The sequence below is a fragment of the Somniosus microcephalus genome, chromosome 5 (genome assembly GCF_052327205.1).
Source record: "Somniosus microcephalus isolate GS21.2 chromosome 5, FLI_Smic_1.0, whole genome shotgun sequence".
Lineage (NCBI taxonomy): Eukaryota > Metazoa > Chordata > Chondrichthyes > Squaliformes > Somniosidae > Somniosus > Somniosus microcephalus.
The window spans coordinates 282,930,951-282,953,100 of NC_140991.1; the positions used below are offsets into that span (position 1 = coordinate 282,930,951).

General features: G+C 46.8%; 1 protein-coding gene across 1 annotated transcript in view; it reads right to left on the reverse strand.

The window, feature by feature from the left end:
• Positions 1-2,919: 2,919 nt before the first annotated feature.
• LOC147117770 (collagen alpha-6(VI) chain-like) overlaps positions 2,920-22,150 on the reverse strand; it is a 207,914-nt gene continuing 188,683 nt past the window's right edge. Inside the window, exons 37-41 of the mRNA XM_085989030.1 lie at positions 13,665-13,764; positions 12,799-13,473; positions 5,850-5,937; positions 5,605-5,735; positions 2,920-3,919 (exon numbers count right to left, since the gene is read on the reverse strand). Coding sequence (XP_085845156.1) covers positions 3,747-3,919; positions 5,605-5,735; positions 5,850-5,937; positions 12,799-13,473; positions 13,665-13,764 — 1,167 coding nt within the window. The 3' untranslated portion in view covers positions 2,920-3,746. The remainder of the gene's footprint in view (positions 3,920-5,604; positions 5,736-5,849; positions 5,938-12,798; positions 13,474-13,664; positions 13,765-22,150) is intronic.

Sequence of the window (22,150 nt, forward strand, 5' to 3'; positions counted from 1 at the left end):
AATTCGTATGTTCATATGTTCATATGTCAAGAATCCTTTTGACAGATCCTCCGCATCCCCAGGAGATGGGCCTCTGCGGGTGTAGGGTTGCGCTATTTGCACAACTTCCGCCCGATGAATGCCTGTCAAATTCTTACGCTTGAGTAACATAAGAGTTTTAAAAAATAAAATAAAATGTTGTCACTCATTTATAAATTAAAAATACTCTTCAATAAGCGAAGTTTATTTTTAGCCCCATAAAAACATATCATTTTTTTTCAAACAATTGAATTTTTGTTTAAAATATTTAATTACGTAATGTTTTTTTAAAAATGATTTCATGTGCTGGATCCAGCGATGCCCAGGATCGCAGCCTCTGTATCTCCTGAGCCATTTGTAGATATCTTACAGGTCGGAGGTATCTGCCCGTAGCGGGTTTTTTTAACAACTTATTGTATTGCTAGGTCACTTCAGAGGGCTGTTATGTGTCAAACCACGTTACTGGGGATCTGGAGTCACATATGGGCCAGACCAGATAAGGATGGTAGATTTTCTTTCGTAAAGGACATTGGTGAAGCAGGTGGGTTTTTACAACAGTCCAATAGTTTCATGGCTACCATTACTGACACTAGCTTTTTATTCCAGATTTATTTAATTAACTGAATTTAAATTTCCCAGCTGTTGTGTGGTGGGATTTCAACTCATATACACCAGATCTCTAGTTCAGGTCTCTGGGTTACTAGTCCAGTAACATAACCACTAGGCTACCATTCCCGTTATGCAAGCTCAGGCTGCTGCCATTGTGGCTGCATTTACCAGTGTTGAAAGGTGCTTGCAGGGTGTCACAACAGTCCAGCAATCTGTCTCCCAACAGATGGTTAGGATTGCTGAGGCACCGTCCCGGGGGAGTGGCAGTGGCTCTACAGAACATGAACCTGCTGTCCTCTCTCAGGATGACATCATTCGTCCTCCCACCAATGCCCTTGCTGTTGCCTGTCAGCCAGCCAGCCCAGACTGCTTCCACCCGTGCCGAGGTGGTGCAGTCCAAAGCTGGGCTTTCTAGGCCCAGAGTTGCTCAAGTTCGTCATGCAAGGCTATCTGCAGTCTCGCCCACTGAAAATCAGCAGCCTTCCACCAGCCATGCTGCAGCCATTCGGGGTAGCACTTTGTAGGAGCACTGGAATAGGCAAAGGCACACAGAACACAGGCACTAAGGGAATGCACAAGGGTGATTAGTTGTTACGTAATATTGGATTGATTGATTTTTAAATTTGGTTTGGAATGTATGTTTTGTGGTGGCTTTCATTTCAGCAATGTGGCCAAGAGGATGCTATGATGTTCTGTGACAGAGGGATTGTAAGGTGGGGACATATTGAGAAACGGGGATCTGGGGTTTCATTCAGGGGATCCGGAGTCTGATGATGCACTCACGGACAGCCCGTCCAGAACGTGGATGTGCAGGCTGCCTCCTCCCTTCCTCCTCCTCCTCCTCCTCCTCTTCCTCCTCCTCCTCCTCCTCCTGAGGTGGTCGCGGAACCCGTGGTGGCAAGGGCTGCGCCTTTGTGGAGGGTGCAGCAGACCACCACGAATTGAGACACCCGCTCCAGCGAGTACTGGAGGGCTCCACCCAAGCGGTCAAGGCAGTGGAACCGTTGCAATAGCACTCCGATGGTCTGCTCGATGACATTCCTCATGGCAGCATGGTTCTCATTATAAGAGGGCTGGCCACGAGTGGTGGGGTTGCAGAGGGGAGTCTTCAGCCAGGTGTAGAGCAGATAGCCTTTGTCGCCAAGCAGGCACCATCGGGTTTAACATGGTGGCTGGAAGATTGTTGGCACAGCGGACTAGGACAGGATGAATGCATCATGATTGTTGCCAGGATAGCAGACATTGACCAGCATGATGCGCTGGACGTGATAGCAGACCAACTGCACATTAAGTGACTGGTACACTTTGTGGTTACGGTACATCTCAGCATTGAAATGTGGCACCCGCAAAGCCACATGTGTGCAGTCTATGGCACCCTGCACCACGGGGAAGCCCGCTATCCTGGCAAAGCCATGTGTACACTCCACCTGCTTCTCTCTGTTTAGCGAGAAGACAATGAAGTCCCCCTCCTGTGCATCAAATTGGAAACAGCATTCCCATCCCTCACCCTTCACTCCAAGCACTCCCGTCCCCGCTCATCACTCCCCTCCCCCACCATCACTCCCCCAACCCGCCACTCCCCTCCCGCACCCGTCACCCCCTCCCCTCACTCCCCTCCCCCACCCCTCACTCCCCTCCCCCACCCCTCACTCCCCTCCCCCACCCGTCACTCCCCTCCCCCACCCGTCACTCCCCTCCCCCACCCGTCACTCCCCTCCCTCACCCGTCACTCCCCTCCCCCACCCGTCACTCCCCTCCCCCACCCGTCACCCCCTCCCCCACCCGTCACCCCCTCCCCCACCCCTCAATCCCCTCCCCCACCCGTCACCCCCCTCCCCCACCCGTCACTCCCCTCCCCCACCCACCACTCCCCTCCCCCACCCATCACTCCCCTCCCCCACTCCTCCAATCACCATTGCACACTGCACCAACCCTCTTCATTACAGTCACTCTCAACAGCTGTCATTGTCCTCACGACAGGCTCCGGCATCATTCTGCCTTCACCTGCTAACAACGGGAAATCTGTTCTTTGATTCAAAATTTTAACTGACTCCTGTTTACCACTGACAGCCTCAAAAACTTGGAAATATTGTGAATTATTCTTAGCACATGCATCTCCATTGCTCAGCGAGGTATCGTATTATATCTGAGCACCTGATAGCAGAGCTACAACAGCGTTTGTTGCATAATGACTACACATCACACACAGATCCTCTTCCCAAGGTACTCCTCAAGCATATAACAGCAATTTTGTTGATGTATGTGCAGGAAAAGATGAATTACAAACGGAACTGCAGTTGCAGGTTATGTTTTTTTAATTCAAGTCAAAGGGCAACATCTTTGCAGCTGGAACAGATGTGTGAGCAGACTGAGATAGAAGACAGATGTAAACAATGAAAACCTAGAGCTCTCTCCATTACACTGCGAAGGCACTTTTCAATTAAATGAGGCTGCCCTTGTCACCTGCGATCCCCTCTCCTCACCCTGATTTAGACTCTACTTATCTAAAGTCTTGTAACACAGAGCATGGTTCAAGTTACAAATTGTGAGACATGCAGCTTTTCAAGTGTCAAACATCAATTACCCAAAAACACTGCTCTCATACTTTGACCCCCCAACACCAAGAGAACACATGTATGATTTTAAATAGACAATTAAGTGAGATCTGCACAAATTAATGTATTTACATGTATAGTTAATGCTTGGTAGCCTTTTCTTCCTCATCAATTTCTCCCCTCCCCTCCTTTCCTAAAGTCGTTAATTCCTTGTTAAAGCAATGACCCCAATGGCCATTATTCATGTGTGAGCCTCGACAGTGAGTGATGGTGGGTTATTCGATTACAGAAGGCATCTACACAAGCAGGCTTCCAGTGAGAGGCATACTGTAGTAGTTCAGAGGGTGGAATCCTGGCTGACTTTCCTCTCCTTAACCCAGGGGAGCTAAGCCTCAGTCCAAGTTAAAATGGAACCGTGCCACAGACCAGGTTTGGCATCTTCTGGCTCAGCTACTCACTGAGTGGCCCACGCAGCCCTTGGGCTTATTCATTCCAATGCAGTCATCTCCCAATTGTCTTTTTTAAAAACCTAATACATGTTGTTCGTTAGCGCTGTCGCATTTTCTAGCGCGATTTGAGGCACAAGGCTTCACATTCCTCCTGGGTATCAAACCGATTCTTGTTTCCTCCACATCCACCGTACCAGAACTGCATGCAATCTCGCAGCTCTTGATCAAAGTACCATTTCATTTCATAATCCTGGCAGATCCCGCCATCCTGTTTGAGCACACACACATCTGGAAGAGAACAAAGAAATAAATTGGTAGAATTTGTCATGCCAGGGTGAGTGACTAAATTCATAATGGCCCAGATTTTGCGGTCAGTGGCGAATGACTGCTGTCAGCCGTTCATTACACTTGCACTTGCCCACAGACTTTCTATGGGCTTTTGCACTGGAACTTGCAGTAATTAGAAAGCAAACGCAGCGTGGCGCCATCTACAGGGGATCTGGGACCTGTGTGAACTTGATTGAAGAATTCTTAATGAGGTGCGCAAAGACTAAACCAGGAAGTGTAAGTTAGAATATTTAATTCAATGCCAAATGATATGCAGAAAGTGAAATAAAGAGAGGGAAATAAAGATGGAATTAAGAGAGATAAAAGGGACAGAAAGAAAAAGTAAAAAAAAGTATTTACTTTTTTTAAATCTCCAATAATAATTAAAATCTGAAGGAATGAGACTCCACACTTGGAAAAATTATTTTTCTGTGCCAGAGACGTTGTTTGGCAGTAATTAAGACTTATCATGTCACTAAAAATCCACTTACAGTGGAATGGACAAGCCTTAACCTTTACTGGCAAGTTTAGTGGGTATCTAGTTGTTAAGTACAGCAACTTCATGTAACCCATGGGTTTCAATGGCAAGTCTCTCAGCGAAGCTTCTGGAGGAGCAAGGCAACTCAGCCAGCAACTTCCTCATTTCCTCATTTAACTGCGCATATGCATTCACCGGAAGTTGCTGTCCGAGTTACTCTTTAATAACGGTGAGCACTGATAGGCTCACTGTTACTTTTACTGCAAAATCAGCCCATTGTTTTTATGTGGCAATGGAGTCTGATAATCTTGGGAACAATGGAAATAACTGGCATTTATATTGTATCTTTCTGACATCCCTCAGCATTTTACCACCAATGACGACCTTTTTGAAGTGTAGTCACTGTTGTAATGTAGGAAACGCGACAGCCAATTTGCGCACAGCAAGGTCCCACAAACAGCAATGAAATAAATGACCAGATCATCTGTTTTAGGTGTTGGTTGAGGGATAAATTTTGGCCAGGACACTGGAGAAAACTCCCCTGCTCTTCTTCAAAATAGTGCCATGGGATCTTTTATATCCACCTGAGAGGACAGACGGGGTCTCAGTTTAACGTCTCATTCAAAAGATGGCTCCTCCAACATTGCAGCACTCCCTGAGTACTGGATATTGTTCTCAAGTCTCTGGTGTGGGTCTTGAACCCACGACCTTCTGACTCAGAGGTTGAAGTAAATGTGTATTTACAAATCAAGTCTGATTTTAGTCAGAGCATCCACAAGGCAACTATTGGAGGAAACCCTGCAAAGGGAAAGTAATGGCAGTACCATGAGAGTCGCTAAGGCCATCTTTGTGAGGGAAGTTTCCCAATGCCTTGGACGGCAAATATAAACAGCTGTTCCCGATGGTGTGAAGTCCCATTGGTCCTCGAGTTTGGCCGGCTCATCCCACTCGTACATACGTGCAATGTGTTTTCGGCATCATTGACCCCGCAAAATTGGGAAGGATTCATTGCCAGACTAGCAAAGTTGTAAGCATTACTTTGCAGTAATTGTGACATTCACATAAGTAAAGCTGCTCCAATGTCGTGTTTCCAATTTCAGAACTGTGCATACACAATGGATTTAAACTGCTTGAAAAAAACTATACAGAAATGTCCCGTTGCGCCTACCATAACCCGTATCTATTATTGTCTGGACTTCTATTTCCTCTGTGGGTTCCACCTCTTCTTCAAATTCTTCCTCCTCTTCAAATTCTTCCTCCTCTTCAAATTCTTCGGTTTCTGGTTCCTCCGTATCTGCTCTGTAAAGGAGCAAAAGTTAAAAACATCTGCAAATAAATCAATGAAAAATACTGAACATATATAAAAAAACATAATCAGGTGTGTCTAAAAAGGCACTGCCTTTGAAAACATACTCTTTTATTGCTTCTGGCCTAGGCTGATATAAAGCAGCTGACTGACATTCCCTCTGTAAAGCTGGATTTGGGTAGCTGTTGATTCCAACTGTAAAAAATAAATTGTCAGTAAAATACTGTCCAACACACCACACACTTCAAAGTTGCCAATTATTTTTTGCGTGCATCAAAAATGAAGCCACCAGTAATAATTTCACAAGTTCATTAAAATTCATTAACTAGTTTATTTTTGAGTTTTCGCATGTCATCAATATTAAAAGTAAACTCAAGCGAGTTTTTTAAACATTCTTTCTGAGCATTGAATTAAATATCTGTGACCTTTCAAGAAAATCTGCTAATACCTCAAACTAACAGATTTTCAAAAGTCACTCAAACCTGTAACGCAATAGCAGGAAGGCAATTTATGCCGCGGGTTAGTGGAGTACTGGCACAGTCAACACTGGTGCAGTGTAATCTGTGCCATTGGAAACTTGGACTGAAATCTGATTAGTTGAGTATCCAAGAGTAAAAGGTGATCTAATTGAGGTGTTTAAGATGATTAAAGGATTGATTCTATAGGGTAGATAGAGATATGCCATTTCCTCTGGTGGGGGGAGTTCAGAATAAGGGGGCATAACCTTAAAATTAGAGCTAGGCTGTTCAGGTGTGATGTCAGAAAGCACTTCTTAGTGGAAATCTGGAACTCTCTCCTGCAAAAAGCTAGGGGTTCAATTGAAAATTTCAAAACTGAGATTGATAGATTTTTGTTAGTTAAGGGTATTAACGAATATGGAGCAAAGGCGGGTAGACGGAGTTAAGACGCAGATCAACCATGATCAAATTGAATTGCAGGCTCGAGGAGCCTTATGGCCTACTCCTGCTCCTAATTCTTATGTTCTTATGCTCTTAATAGCAGAACAGGCTCGAGGGGCTGAATGCCCTCTTCCTATTCCTATGTTAATAGCAGAACAGGCTCGAGGGGCTGAATGCCCTCTTCCTATTCCTATGTTAATAGCAGAACAGGCTCGAGGGGCTGAATGCCCTCTTCCTATTCCTATGTTAATAGCAGAACAGGCTCGAGGGGCTGAATGCCCTCTTCCTATTCCTATGTTAATAGCAGAACAGGCTCGAGGGGCTGAATGCCCTCTTCCTATTCCTATGTTAATAGCAGAACAGGCTCGAGGGGCTGAATGCCCTCTTCCTATTCCTATGTTAATAGCAGAACAGGCTCGAGGGGCTGAATGCCCTCTTCCTATTCCTATGTTCCTATGTTGAAGTGCCATTGGCAGAACGAACTGTTGCCTGTGCAGTTGTGAGGCTATAAATGCGTCTATGATTTCACTGTAAATACTGGCCAGAGGAAAATCTTCATGGACGCAATTACACTGTTGTTACACAAAGCAACTTTTTTCCTCCTCTCCCAAGTGAAGGTCCAAAGAGACTTGGGGGTCCATGTACATGGATCATTAAAATGTCATATACAGGTACAGAAAATAATCAAAAAGCATAATGGAATGCTGGTCTTTATATCTAGAGGACTAGAATACAAGGGGGTAGCTTACAAAGCCCTGGTTAGACCACACCTGGAGCACTGTGTTCAGTTCTGGGCACCACATCTTAGGAAGGATACATTGGCCTTGGAGGGAGTGCAGCGTAGGTTTACCAGAATGATACCTGGACTCCAAGGGTTAAAATACTAGGAGAGATTACACAAACTAGGATTGTATTCCCTGGAATTTAAAAGATTAAGGGGTGATTTGATCAAAGTTTTCCTGATATTAAGGGGAGCAGATAGGATAGATAGAGAGAAACTATTTCTGCTGGTTGAGGAGTCTAGGACTAGGGGACATAGCCTAAAAATTAGAGCCAGGCCTTTCAGGAGTGAACTTAGGAAACACTTTTACACAGAAAGGGTGGTAGAAGTCTGGAACTCTCTTTCGCAAACAGCCATTGATGCTAGATCAATTGTTAATTTTAAATCTGAGACTAATAGATTTTGTTAACCAAAGGCATTAAGGGATATGGGGCAATGGTGGGTATATGGAGTTAGGTGGCAGATCAGCCATGATCTCATTGAATGGTGAACAGGCTCGAGGGGCTAAATTGCCTGCTCCTGTTCCTATGTTCCTATACAACAGCAGTCAGGGTTTTGCTATGAACTAACATCAGTGACCCAGAGTGTCCAGTGAGGGAGATCAGTTCGCAACAGAACAGTGACACTGATGTGACAAATTAAATTAGTTTCAGGCTACAATAAGACCAATATTAACTGTAGCTTCCAATGGTGCAAGGTAAATTATCTGCTACTCTTACTCTGAGGACATTCTCTGCATAACCAGATCAGATCGTTCACTGAACATTTTCCTTAGTCAGCACTTGACTAACAAGTATTCTCCATAACGCCAATATATTTGGTTCCAATTGTCTTTTTAATGACGCACTGATTATTAAAAAGTAATCTTGCCATTTAGGGGAAGTAATGCTGCAGGTGAACATTGGGGCAGAAATTCGGGTCTCCACGGGTGAGTACGCACGGGGTACTCACCCGTAGGCCCAATGAAAGTGCCGGTTTCCTGCATGCACTGCGCATGCGCGGGAAACCGGCACTTCCGTATCTCTGAAAGCAGGAGTTCAGAGGTCGAACGCGTGCGCAGGAGAGGCTGCGCGTGCGCATCGAACTTCGTTTTTTTTTTACAGGTTTTCCCGCGAGGGTAAGCCTGCAGTATTTAGAAATGTAAAAAGCAGGCGTGCTTTTTACAAGGTAAGTGGTGAATTAATTAAAATTAAAATATTTTTCCCACAGGTTTATTATTTTTAAATACTTTAAAGCAAGGTAAGTTTATTTTTAGCCCCGTTAGAAAATATTTTTTTCAAAAATTTAAATTATTGTTTAAAATAGTTATTTCATGTAATTTATAGTTTATTTTAAAAATGTGATTTTTAAAAAATTTATTTGAAGATTTAGTGCTATTTTGGGGCCGTAGTATTTATAAGTCTTGACAGCACTTCCTGTTAGACTTATGAATGGAGCATTCCCTGCTCTGATTGGCTCCCCATGGCCCACATGATCCCAGGGGACGCATCGAACTAACTGCGCCCCTGGGATACACAAGCACTGTGTGCCGGCAGCTGGACCAGGCCCCGGATCGGAATTCCACGGGGGCCCAGAGCTCAACGGCCGGCGCGCAAGGTAAGTGCAGGTCGGGGGCTTACACCCGCGGGAAGCCCCCGACCTGAATTTCTGGGCCATTGTATCACAGTGAGAGCACAGGACAGGCACCTGACACCACTTCAAATCACAACAATATTCTTCAGAAGAGAATGAAGTCATCCTGTCATGATAATGCCCCTTTAAAAGAAATCTGTAGAGCTTTGCTTCCCTTTTTAATGACTGGTGGTGATGTTGGGAGACAATTTTGCTCCCACCCACAATCCTTTCAATGTGTAAGTGTCCACACACAGGTCTTTAAAGTGCAGTGAACAATTTCATCACCCACAGCTGCAGCAAGGGAAAGGGTAGAAAGATCACCCAAGGATTAAGAAACAGGTCGTGGTTTAAAGTTTTAGAGTACAACTTTATACTGGCCCCACCAATTATCATCACAACACACAGCTGGATTTATAACTGCCTTAAAAGAAAGTATTTGCTCTTATATGGCACCTTTCACAACCTCAGGATGTCTCAAAGCGCTTTACAACCAAAGTATTTTGAAGTGACCTACTGTCCTACTATTGTAATGTGGGAAACACCAATTTGCACACAGCAAGGTGCCAGAAACAACAATATGATAATAACCAGATAATCTGTTTTAGTAATGCTGGTTGAGGGAAAAAATATTGGCCAGGGCACCGGGGAGAACTCCCCTGCTCTCCTTCGAAAGAGTGCCATGGGATATTCATGAAAGGAGGGAGAGAGAAAACAGGGAACTACAGGCCAGTTAGCCTGACATCAGTCGTCGGGAAAATGCTGGAATCCATTATTAAGAAAGTGGTAATGGGACACTTAGAAAATCATAATATGAGTAGGCAGAGTCAACATGGTTTTATGAAAGGGAAATAATGCTTAACAAATTTATTAGAGTTTTTTGAGGACGTAACTAGCAGGGTAGATAAAGGGAAACCAGTGGATGTAGTATATTTAGATTTCCAAAAGACATTCGATAAGGTGCCACATAAAAGGTTGTTACGCAAGATAAGGGCTCATGGGGTTGGGGGTAATATATTATCATGGATAGAAGATTAGTTAACGGGCAGAAAACTGAGAGTAGGGATAAACGGGTCATTCTTCCGGCAGGCTGTAACTAATGAGGATCAGTGCTAGGGCCTCAGCTATTTACAATCTATATTAATGACTTAGATGAAGGGACAGAGTGCAATGTATCCAAGTTTGCTGATGATACAAAGTTAGGTGGGAAAGTAAACGGTGAGGAGAACACAAAGGCCTAGAAATTGGCCTGAGGTGCCCAAGCGCCGCAAAGTTCGCCTGAGCGCTGGAATTTGCGCCGCGATCGCCGCAAATTCAGTTGAAGTGCCCCTAGAGGGAGACAGGGTGCGGCTCGAGGCGCTCCGCGTCCCTCTTAGGGTGCTGAAAGTGAATTTTGCAGCGCTACGTGCCGCAGCACCACATGCTGCGGCACGGCACGCTGCGGTACTGCAGGCCTTCCTCCCACTGTTAAGGGGGGGGGCCTGCAACAGCACGAGCCCCGATCGCGAGTGCCAGCAAAAGAGTCCGGCACCAAGGAGAAGTGCCGGGCTCTCAGGAAACAGCCGGCAATGCCGCGGGGGGGGGGGGGGGGTGGACCAGGAGGCCGGGGACGGAGGTGCTGGCAGGCGGCCGCCCCACACCTCCACCTTAACTTGCACCTCTGCCGGCACAGTAAGGCCCTGTGAACCGGGCGTGGGTAGCGAACGGCGCAACTGACGTCATCGGTGGCGGCGCAGCGCAAATGTCTAACGCCACCATTAGTGCCCCTGCTGAATATCGCGGGAGGCGCAGCCAGTGGCGCTACAGCCACTGACTGCCTCTTTAGGCGCTAAGAGGTGGCGCTACTCACCCAATTTTTCCCCCAAAGAGTCTGCAAAGGGATATAGACAGGTTAAGTGAGTGGACAATAAGGTGGCAAATGGAGTATAATGTTGGGAGATGTGAAGTTATTCACTTTGGTAGGAAGAATGGAAAAACAGAATATTTTTAAATAGAGTGAAACAATTAAATGTTGGTGTTCAGAGAGATTTAGGTATCCTCGTACAGGAAACACAGAAAGTTAGCATACAGTACAACAAGCAATTAGGAAGGCAAATGGCATGTTGGCCTTTATTGCAAGGGGGTTGGAGTATAAGAGTAAGGAAGTCTTACTACAATTGTACAGGTCTTTGGTGATACCACACCTGGAGTACTGTGCACAGTTTTGGTCTCCTTATCTGAGGAAGGATATACTTGCCTTAGAGGCAGTGCAACGAAGGTTCACTAGATTGATTCCTGGGATGAGAGGGTTGTCCTATGAGGAGAGATTGAGTAGATTGGGCCTATACTCTCTGGAGTTTAGAAGAATGAGAGGTGATCTCATCGAAACATATAAGATTCTGAGGGGGATTGACAGGGTAGATGTGGAGAAGTTGTTTCCCCTGGCTGGAGAGTCTAGAACTAGGAGGCATAGGGCCGTGGAGTCGGGATTGGAGGCGTGTGGGGGTTTAAAATCCCGAAATCGGGGGTCCTGACCCCATCCCGCCCCCAACCCACCATCATGCCAGTTTCAAAGGAGGCGGGTACCCGCCCCGCACTGGGACCCGCCCCCCTGAGGTGGGAAGGGGATTAGTGCCAATTAACTGCCTGTTAACAGGTAGTTAACAGGCAGTTTTTAGCCTAATCCCTATTTTCACTGTTGAAACGTGGGATTCCTGATGGCTCCAAACCACGCCTAGTTAGCGAGGCAGGCTGTCGGGATGAAGGGCTTGGAGGAGTCGAGATGTCTAGTGTTCAGGTGAGTGATGGGTGCATGAGTGCAGAGGTAAGTGTGTTTGGTCTGTGTAAAGTGTTTAAAGAAGTTCTACTAACCTTTACTTACCTTTACAGCCTTCCTTTCTTCAGGTCTCATCTCACCGGCACAGAAAGCAGAATGGCCGCCAGCTGTCAAAATCTGCAGCCTCTGCTTTCTGTTCTGGGGAGATCTCTAAATCATCCTGAGAGGAAGGAATTAACCTGGAGTACAGATTGTCAGTGTTTGACAGCTTCAAACAGCTGTGAAACGCTGATATTTCATCTGTCAAAAAGTCTTGACAGATGAAATTTCAATCTGTGACGCCACCTGTTGCCGGGTGGCCCTTAATTGGCCTGCTGAGCCCGCTGGGTGGGCTCAACAAGGTCAATCAAGTCAAAATCGCGTGGGTTGGCTCGAACACGATGGAGGTGGGACTACAACCTCAAAAGTTGTAGTCCCGCCTCCTCAATGAAAATACAGCCCATAGTCTCAGGCCATTTAAGATTGAGGTGAAGAGGAATTTCTTCGCTCAGAGGGTTGTGAATCTTTGGAATTCTCTACCCCAAAGGGCTGTGGATGCTGAATCATTGAGTATATTCAATGGCTGAGATAGATCCTCAGTAACCACAACCTTTTGAATCAGAGGTGAGTGTGCTACCAACTGAGCCAAGGCTCACACAAGGAAGTCAGTACAATGATGGGTCTCCTCAGCCCTTTTAACAGATAGTACCTACCATGGCACTAAAGGGAAGGGAAGTCTGAAACCTGCAATATCAGCAAGAAACATAATAAAAAGCCACAATAATGATGATCTGTAAAGCGCTTTGGGACGTCCTGAGGTTGTGGAAGGCGCTACATAAATGCAAGTCTTTCTTTTGTTTTGATCTAGTTTATGACAGAATACCAATCGCTGGAGAACATTCTTTCTGTAAAGAATATACATGCAGTAATATTTTTCAGATATTTTTACTTTTAAATCAAGCATAACTTACGTGTGAGACTTTTCAGAAAGGCCCGTGCAAACTTTTGGACATATGTCACTTCAGGATCCAGCAGTTGGCCAAGGTGAATCAAGTGATGGTCATAAGGAAAACTAACAAGCTCCTCCAAGTTGGTTCTGACAGCATCCTTCCCGAGGAAGAATGTAAAGATTGAGAAACCTTTACACCTAGCTTGTAGCGACACAGCCCTTAACTTCTCTGTGTCAAAGGCACTTGTTTCTCCTGCAAGTATTACAAAGATCACCTTGAAGCGTCGTGGATTTGGGGCACTTGAGAAAACATTATTCAAGGTCCATTCAATAGCATGGCCAGCCCCAGAAGGACCTTCTAACTTATTAAACGAATTCTCAATGTATCTCTTCATCATTGTTTTGCTGCCATAGTTCAAGAACCCAAACTCCAGGTTGACTGGCTTCTGGCCAGATCTGGGTAGATAACCTACTGGCGAATGTTGCACCAGGGCTACCCTGGCACGATTATCAAAGGCTCTTGGGTTTCTTGAGATCACAAACACATCAAGCATTGAGCTGAGGAAGTCCTTTATTCTTTCGAAGTCCACCATTCTCAGATTGCGTGATCCATCAACAACAAAAGCAATGTCCATGCTGATTGGGATTGGAGCTGGGGAGATGACTTGTTGACACTGGGCATTTGGTGCACACATATCTGTGAAGAAAGATTAAAGCCTAATGTTTAAATCCTGTGATATAAGCTATTGCTTTCAAGGCATCCTATGTGGAACATGTATCTTTAATTTCATGTCTTTTGTTTAATTTGAACTATGCAGAACAACACTACTTCATTAAGCATATTTTGTTAAATTCTGATTTACGATATCATTAAGTGAAAAGTCATACCAAAACAGAAAGTACATAATTGGACTTGGCGTAGCTGTTCCCGTGCTTCTTGCTGCTGTCTTGACAACACAACCAGTCGAAACATCTTCGTATCATCAATCTTTTTCAGAGGAAAGGGAAAGAAATTCAAATTTCAGAAACAAAGATTTGTTAATAGATTTTAAAATGCTGTGAGCATTGGTAGAGCAATTACCTCCTAGTGTCCAGCTAGTTAGATTGGAGGCCAGTACTGACCATCCAATAGGGTAAGTCATCTAATGGGCCAAGAGGGGGAAGGGGGAGACATTTGTTTTCCTTTCTTAAACGGTTATGGCAGAAATGACTTGTCAGGAACATTATTGTATTTATGCACAATGTCCGATCAAACTCTTCTCTCTACTATTTTTACGGGAGTGTTAATATGTTTATTTTCCCACTTCCGTGGGAATTCTAGTACCATTTATGTACAGCACTCCATTCTATGCAGTGGTGTCAAGCTTGTACCTGTGATATAAAAATAAATACTTGCATTTATAGAGAGCTTTTCATGATCTCAGGACATCCCAATGCATTTTGCAGCTAATGAAGTACTTTTGAAGTGTAGTCAGTGTTGTAATGTAGGAAACGCAGAAGCCAATGTGCGCACAGCAAGGTCCCACAAACAGCAATGAGATAAATGATCAGATAATCTGTTTTTAGTGGTCTTGGTTGGGGGATAAATATTGTCCAGGACACCAGGAGAATTCCTCTCCTCTTCTTCAAATAATGCCACAGGATCTTTTACATCTACCTGAGAGGGCCTCAGTTTAACATTTCACCCACTAGACAGCACCTCTGACATTATGGCACTCCCTCAGTACTGGACTGAAGTGTGAGCCTGCTGTTGAAGTCCTTTAGTGGGACTATGAACTTATACACTTCTGATTCAGAGGTGAGACTGTTACCCACTGAGCCACGCCTGACACCTAACTGAAGCATAGGATCTACTTAAAACTATTTTGGTCAGTATTATCAGACAAATTTGAAACCACAGCATGCAGTGGTCACAGTCCTGCCCAGTCATGAGTAAAAGACATATATGAAAGCACAAGATGAATACAGCCCAACTCAACTTATTTGTCAAAAAGAAAATCTGTGGTCCCTCCATCACATCACCAAACACAATCCCAAATGACCCTGTTTTCACCTTCACTAGCCTTCCTTGAAGTTTATTCCTCACACCGGTTGCTCTTTGCATTAAGAAATTCTTACCAACACCAGAATTACTCTTCACCAGGTTGAACCTATTCCCAATGACCTGGTTCATCTTCAGAATATGCTCTGGCTTTTAGTTCATCAAAACAGTTTAATATCTTGTATTCCTCTATAAAATCCTCCCTCTGTCACCTTCTTTCAAGGTTAAAGAGCCCCCATCTCTCTGATCGCTGCTCATAACTCAATCCTTTGATGCTGGGCAAGACTCGTGGTTGTTCTCTGCACTGCCTCCAGGGCTTGAACATATCCCTATGTCTTGGTGACCAGAACTGGATGCAGTGCTCAAAGTACGACCATGCTATGAGACAGCTTTAGCACAACCTCCATTTAGTCATACTCCACTGATCCAGCAATGTAATGTTTTGTTCAGGACACCCATTCATAGAGGTGCCAGATTGGCTCAGTTTGTAGCGCTTTTGCCTCTGAATAAGAAGGGTCTGAATTCAAGCCCCATGCCAGAACTTCAGTGAATAATTTAGGCTGATACTCCAAGGCAGTACTCAGAGAATTCTGACCAACACTCTTTCATCAACCAACACCACCAAAAAATGTGTTAACTGGTCATTCCTACATAACAACAGTCACTGCACTCAATAAGTAACTCGCACCACATCCCATTCACTCATCACCCCTGTGCTCGCTTACCTACATTGGCTTCTGATCCAGCAACGCCTCGATTTTAAAATTCTCATCCTTGTGTTCAAATCCCTTCATGGCCTTGCCCCTCCCTATCTCTGTTAATTTCTCCAGCCCTACAACCCTCCAAGAATTCTGCATTCCTCCAACTCTGGCCTCTTCCTTTGCCCCACCATTGGCGTCTGTGCTTTCAACTGCCTAGGCCCTAAGCTCTGGAATTCCCTCCCTATTCCTCTCCACCTCTCTCTCCTCTTTTAAACCTACCACTTTGACCAAGCTTTCCGTCACTTGTCCTAACGTCTCCTTCTTTGGCTTAATGCCAATTTTTGTCTAATAACGCTTCGGTCACATGCTTTGGGATATTTTATTACATTAATGGTGCTATACACATACAAGTCTCTCATTCTGTGAAATTCTTTCAGACATTTCTGAGAGATGCAAGAAAGCTCTTTTTTTTATGCCACTCATACTTGTAGTAACTCCTTCTGCAGGTTGCTGCCTTTGTCCCCTGATTCTACCTCAATCTACCTCAATCTCTAGTTTAGCAGGGATCTCAGCACCAATCCCTAAGGTACTTGAAAAGAAAACAGTTTGTATTAATATAGCCCCTGTCACATCTTTGAGACACCCCAAAGCACTTCCCAGTCAATGAAGTCCAGTCACTGTTGCTTAGTTGGCAAAGCTGGCAGCCAATTTGCACACAGGGAAAAATATTGGCCAAGGCAACTCTTCTTCCTCTTTGATTAGTGCCATGGGATCTTTTACACCCTCCTGAGTAGATGGGACCTCGGTTTAATGTCTCATCCAAAATAAATACTTCCGACAATGCAGCACGCCCTCAGTACTGCACTGAACTATCAGCTGCTGAATACCTCCTGCCAGTCTGACGACACTCTACAATAAGTACCTGCTGCCTTCTTTCTTTAGCACTGAATGAACGTTTACCTGCATGAAGTCACCCCAAGTCTGGATTCTCTTCTCCCTGCTAGGCTGCTCTGTGTTGTCAGCAGTACTCTGCAACCTAAACAGTACACAGTGTGGCACAGCTTTGGATGGGCCCTTCATCCCATTATTAACAATGGACAAATTTGGGCTCCTCTCCTTCAGTGCAATCACAGAATGGCCCAGCAGGGTGACAGAATCATGTATGAAAATTGACAACATTGAAAAACAATTTTTTTTTAAACCTATGTACAGTTTTTTCAGTATGAAATGAACAAATACTCTCGCTGGACGGTCCTTTCCCTTTAAGTGTGCTCTTTCTATTTCAATTGCCAAAAAATATTAAAATACTAGTCCATCTCCTGTGACGTTGCATGTGGGAAGTCGAGCAAGTGTAGTCTTCAGGTTAAGCGAGGGATAATTAAATGGGGTTCAGTCCCCATTTCAAAGTCATGGGGGGAATTTAACATGGGCGAATGCATGGGATTGGGTGCGTGTATGAGATTGAGTGTGAGTGGGGGGTTAAATTGGGCAAAACTCCAAGCGTGTCGGGAAGCTGGCTCCAACCCGTTGGCTTCCACATTTCACTTGAGCTCATTAGGCCGTGTGCGCAACCCCCTCGGGAGAAGCGGGTTGTCAAATTAATTATGTTAATCGCACAATTAGAGCGATATTAACGTGGGTTTTGCACTTTAACTTTGGATCCACGGGTTTCCCGGGCTTCCTGGAACTTGCCAGTAAAAGCAAGGCGAGAACACAACGCCAATTGAGGGGCTGAAGCCATGGCCGGGAAACATGCCAATAAGTACTGAGTACTCACCGTTGCTTTCTTACCTGCTTGTGTGAGAGGGTTTTTTCACAGTACCTGTGCAGAGAGGTTATTTTACACACTTTGGAGGTTCCTTTATACACTTTGGATGTGTCATCTACACTTTGGAGGTTTGGAGCTCTGATCTGCACTTTGGAGCTCTGATCTATCAGATCAGCATTGCTGCCACTTATGCTGTGTTACGTTGGCACTCAGATGAGGACCAAGATGACCAGCAGCACCACCAGCAGCAACAGCAGCAGAAGCACCAGGAACAGCAGGAGCAGCACCAGCAGCAGCATCAGCAACACCAGCAGCACCAGCACCAGCACGCTGCTCACAGACCTGCAGGAGAGAGGGAATCAGCAGAGAGGGGCAGCTCGCAGGAGGCCATAACCGGCACACAGGGTCTACAGGCAGAGGATGAGCTCCTCGACATGTCGGAATACCAGTGTCTCAGGAGGCTCAGGGTGTCGTGTCAGATGGTGGAAGACATTTGCAGGCTGCTGAAACAAGATCTGCTGCCAACTCATCCTGGGGGCCACGCTTCACCAGTGGCTGTCAAAGTCATCACCACCCTCAACCTTTTTGTCTCTGGATCCTTCCAAGGCTCTGCTGGAGACATTTGCAGGATCTCAGAGTCAGCAGCCCATAAATGCATAAGATAGGTGACTAATTGTTTGTCAGGGCAACCAATTATGTCAACTTTGCCACCGATGATGCCAGTCAGAATGAGCGGGCGCTCAGGTTTGTGGCTCTGGCTAGCTTCCCACAGGTGCAGGGCGTCATCGACTGCGCACATGTGGCAATTCAGGCACCCATAGATCACCCAGGAGTGTTTGTCAACTGCAAGGACTTCCAATCCATCAATGTACGCTGATGTGCAACCACAAGATCATCTTTGTGCAGGTGTGCACAAGAGTCCCAGGCATCTGCCGTGATGCTTTCATCTTGCGGCAGTCAACCCTCCCTGATCTCTTCGTACCTCTAATCAGAGTTACGTGAGGCTACACGGAGATAAGGGTAACCCACTTAAAACGTGGCTGTTGACACCTCTCAGAAACCCGAGGAATGAGGCCCAGGAGTGATACAATGAATGCCTTACAACCATGCGTCATCAAACAAGCCATCAGCATGGTGAAGATGCACTTCAGGTGCCTGGACAGATCTGGAGCTGCCCTTCAGTATACACCAGCCAAGATCTCCAGAATGGTCGTGGTGTGCTGGGCTCTGTGCAACATTGCGCAGCAGTGAGGTTTGAACCAGCAGGAGGAACAAGGCACAGAGCTCAGATCCTCTTCAGACGATTCCGAGGGGGAGGAAGAGGAGGCGGAAGGAGATGCGGGCCATGCACCACCAGTGGCCAGGGATACCCAGGATGCCCTCATTATTGCGAAGTTCACTTAGGTTACACCATTGCACCCATCTAATAACCACATGCAATAGCCACTTTTGCCCCCCACCCACCCCCCAACCACAATGCCACTAATACAAAGCAGTCCTGCAAACAACCAAGCCTCCCTTTCACTGCCCCCCATTGCTCAGCATCAATTCATGTCTTCCCATTCATCATCAAACAACTGAAAGGCCACTTGCCAGCCAGAAACCAAGAATGGACAAGATGGGAAAGTGGTGCAAACGAATAATATTTATGTGGCTCAAATAGATAACAGAAACTTACCAATCTGACAATGTGTAACACACCCATGTGCATACCCTTGTGTAACTACAAACCTTTACTCTTCCTTTTCCTAGCACTCCTACGTGGTGTAACCCCTGTGGCAGAGATAGAGGCAGGCTGTTTGATACGCTTATCAATTACTCCATAAAAGGCGATGAATTAGGAAGGTAATGAAAGGGCTTTTATTAACTAAAGAACAGAGCATGCCTCTCGTGGATGACTGGTTCCAAGAAGGAAGTGGGTTGCCGAAACACCCACCTTTATACCTGGTCATGTGGGCGGAGCCAGCTGAGGCATGCATTGGTACACAGCGCAAACCAGAGGTAACAATATGCAATAACAGTGGTTTACCACATTCACCCCTTGTTTAAAATTGAGTCCGGCGGGGTGAAGTGTACTACAAGTTCGTGTAGGTAAGTCTATCAGGAGGCCTTGTCTGACGTCCTGATCGTCATGGTGGCGGTGGCGGTGGTGCAGTATCCAACGTCGAATCTGGTGTCTGGGTGGTCAACGAAGGGTCCTGGGGCTCCGGCATGCCGTCTACAGGGGTTGGGTTGGGAGGGGTGGTGGGGGATAACGGTGGTAGTTCAGGGGCACCCGAGGGTGCGAGGTCTCGTATGGAGACCGTGTCCTCCCGCCCGTCTGGGTATGCCACGTAGGCATACTGGGGGTTGGCGTGTAGGAGGTTCACCCTCTCGACCAGGGGGTCCGTTTTATGGGTCCTCACGTGCCTCTGCAGTAGGACGGGCCCAGGAGAAGTCAGCCATGTCGGTAGCGAGGTTCCCGATGTGGACTTCCTGGGGAAAACGAACATTTGCTCATGAGGGGTGGCATTAGTGGCAGTATAAAGCAGTGACCGGATGGAGTGGAGCGCCGCAGGGAGGACCTCCTGCCAGCGAGAGGTCGGAAGGCCCTTAGATTTTAAGGCTAAGAGGACGGCCTTCCAAACCGTCGCGTTCTCTCTTTCCAGCTGGCCGTTCCCCCGGGGGTTGTAGCTGGTGGTCCTACTCGTAGCAATACCTCTCGCGAGCAGGTACTGCCGAAGTTCGTCGCTCATGAAAGATGAGCCCCTGTCGCTATGTATATAGCTAGGGAACCCGAACAAGGCGAAGAGGTCATTCAGACATTTGATGACCGTGGTACTGGTCATGTCTGGGCAAGGGATGGCAAACGGGAAACGGGAGTACTCATCAATTATGTTGAGGAAGTACACGTTGCGGTCAGCGGAGGGGAGGGGCCCTTTAAAATCGACGCTCAGGCGCTCGAAGGGGCGAGTGGCCTTGATCAGGCTTGCTCTGTCTGGCCTATAAAAATGCGGTTTGCACTCGGCACAGATTTGGCAGTTCCTGGTCATGGTCCTGACCTCCTCGATGGAGTAGGGCAGGTTACGGGATTTGATGAAATGGAAGAACCTGGTGACCCCCGGGTGGCAGAGGTCATTGTGGAGGGACTGCAGTCTATCAACCTGCGCGTTGGCGCATGTACCACGTGATAGGGCATCTGGGGGCTCATTGAGTTTCCCGGGCTGGTACAAGATATCGTAATTGTAGGTGGAGAGTTCGATTCTCCACCTCAAGATCTTGTCGTTCTTGATTTTGCCCCTCTGCTTATTATTAAACATAAAAGCAACTGAACGCTGGTCAGTGAGAAGGGTAAACCGTTTTCCGGCCAGGTAATGCCTCCAGTGACGCACCGCTTCCACAATAGCCTGGGCCTCCTTTTCGACAGAGGAGTGTCGAGTCTCGGGGCCCTGGAGGGTCCTTGAGAAAAAGGCCACGGGTCTCCCCGCCTGGTTAAGGGTCGCAGCTAGGGCGAAGTCGGATGCATCGCTCTCCACTTGGAAGGGGATGGACTCATCCACTGCGTGCACTGTGGCCTTTGCAATATCGCTCTTGATAAGAGTGAAGGCTGCACACGCCTCTGGTGTCAGGGGGAAGGAGGTGGATTTGATGAGGGGTCTGGCTTTGTCCGCATAGTGGGGCACCCACTGGGCATAGTAAGAGAAAAACCCCAGGCATCTCTTCAGTGCTTTTTGGCAGTGGGGGAGGGGGAGCTCCATAAGGGGGCGCATTCTGTCGGGGTCGGGCCCGATGACTCCGTTCTCCACTACGCAGCCGAGAATGGCAAGGCGCTTGGTGCGAAACATACATTTCTCCTTATTGTACGTTTGGTTCAGCCGTTGGGCCGTACGGAGGAATTTTTCTAGATTAACGTCATGGTCCTGCTGGTCGTGGCCACAGATGGTGACGTTATCCAGATAGGGAAAGGTGGCCTGCAGCGCGTTCTGGTCAACCATCCAGTCCATCTCCCTTTGGAAGACCGAAACCCCGTTGGTGACGCCGAAGGGAACCCTAAGGAAGTGGTAGAGGCGGCCGTTCGCCTCGAAGGCAGTATACTGGCGGTCCTCATGGCGGATGGGGAGTTGGTGGTATGCTGACTTAAGGTCAATGGTGGAGAATACTTTGTATTGCGCAATCTGATTGACCATATCAGATATGCGAGGAAGGGGGTATGCGTCCAGCTGAGTGTACCGGTTTATGGTTTGGCTGTAGTCAATGACCAGGCGGCGTTTATCGGTGGTTTTAACGACAACAACCTGGGCTCGCCAGGGGCTGGTGCTCCCTTCGATAATGCTCTCCTTCAAGAGCCGCTCCACCTCAGAGCTAATAAAAGCTCTGTCCCCGGCGCTGTACCGGTGTCAGGGTGGTAGCGATGGGTTTACAGTCGTGGGTGAGGTTAGCGAACAAGGGAGGGGGGGGGACTTTGAGTGTGGAAAGGCTGCAAGTGGTGTGCGGCGGGCGATTTAAAAGGTGTTGGTTGCAGACTGTGAGTGGGGGGAGGGGTCCACCGTATGCTAATGTGAAACTTTTAAGGTGGCACTGAAAATCCAACCCTAGCAGCACGGCAGCGCAAAGACGGGGCAGGACTAGAAGTTTAAAATTTTTATATTCTGTGCCCCTAACCGAAAGGGTCACCACACAGTAGCCGCCGACGTCCATTGAATGGGACTTAGACGCCATAGAAATCCGATGGCGCGTTGGCAGGACCGTGAGGGAGTGGCTACGTACCGTGTCGGGGTGAATAAAACTCTCTGTGCTCCCGCTGTCAAATAGGCAAGTGGTGGCGCGGCCGTTTACCGTGATGTCCATCATGGACCTGGACAGATGATGAGGGAGGGCTTGATCC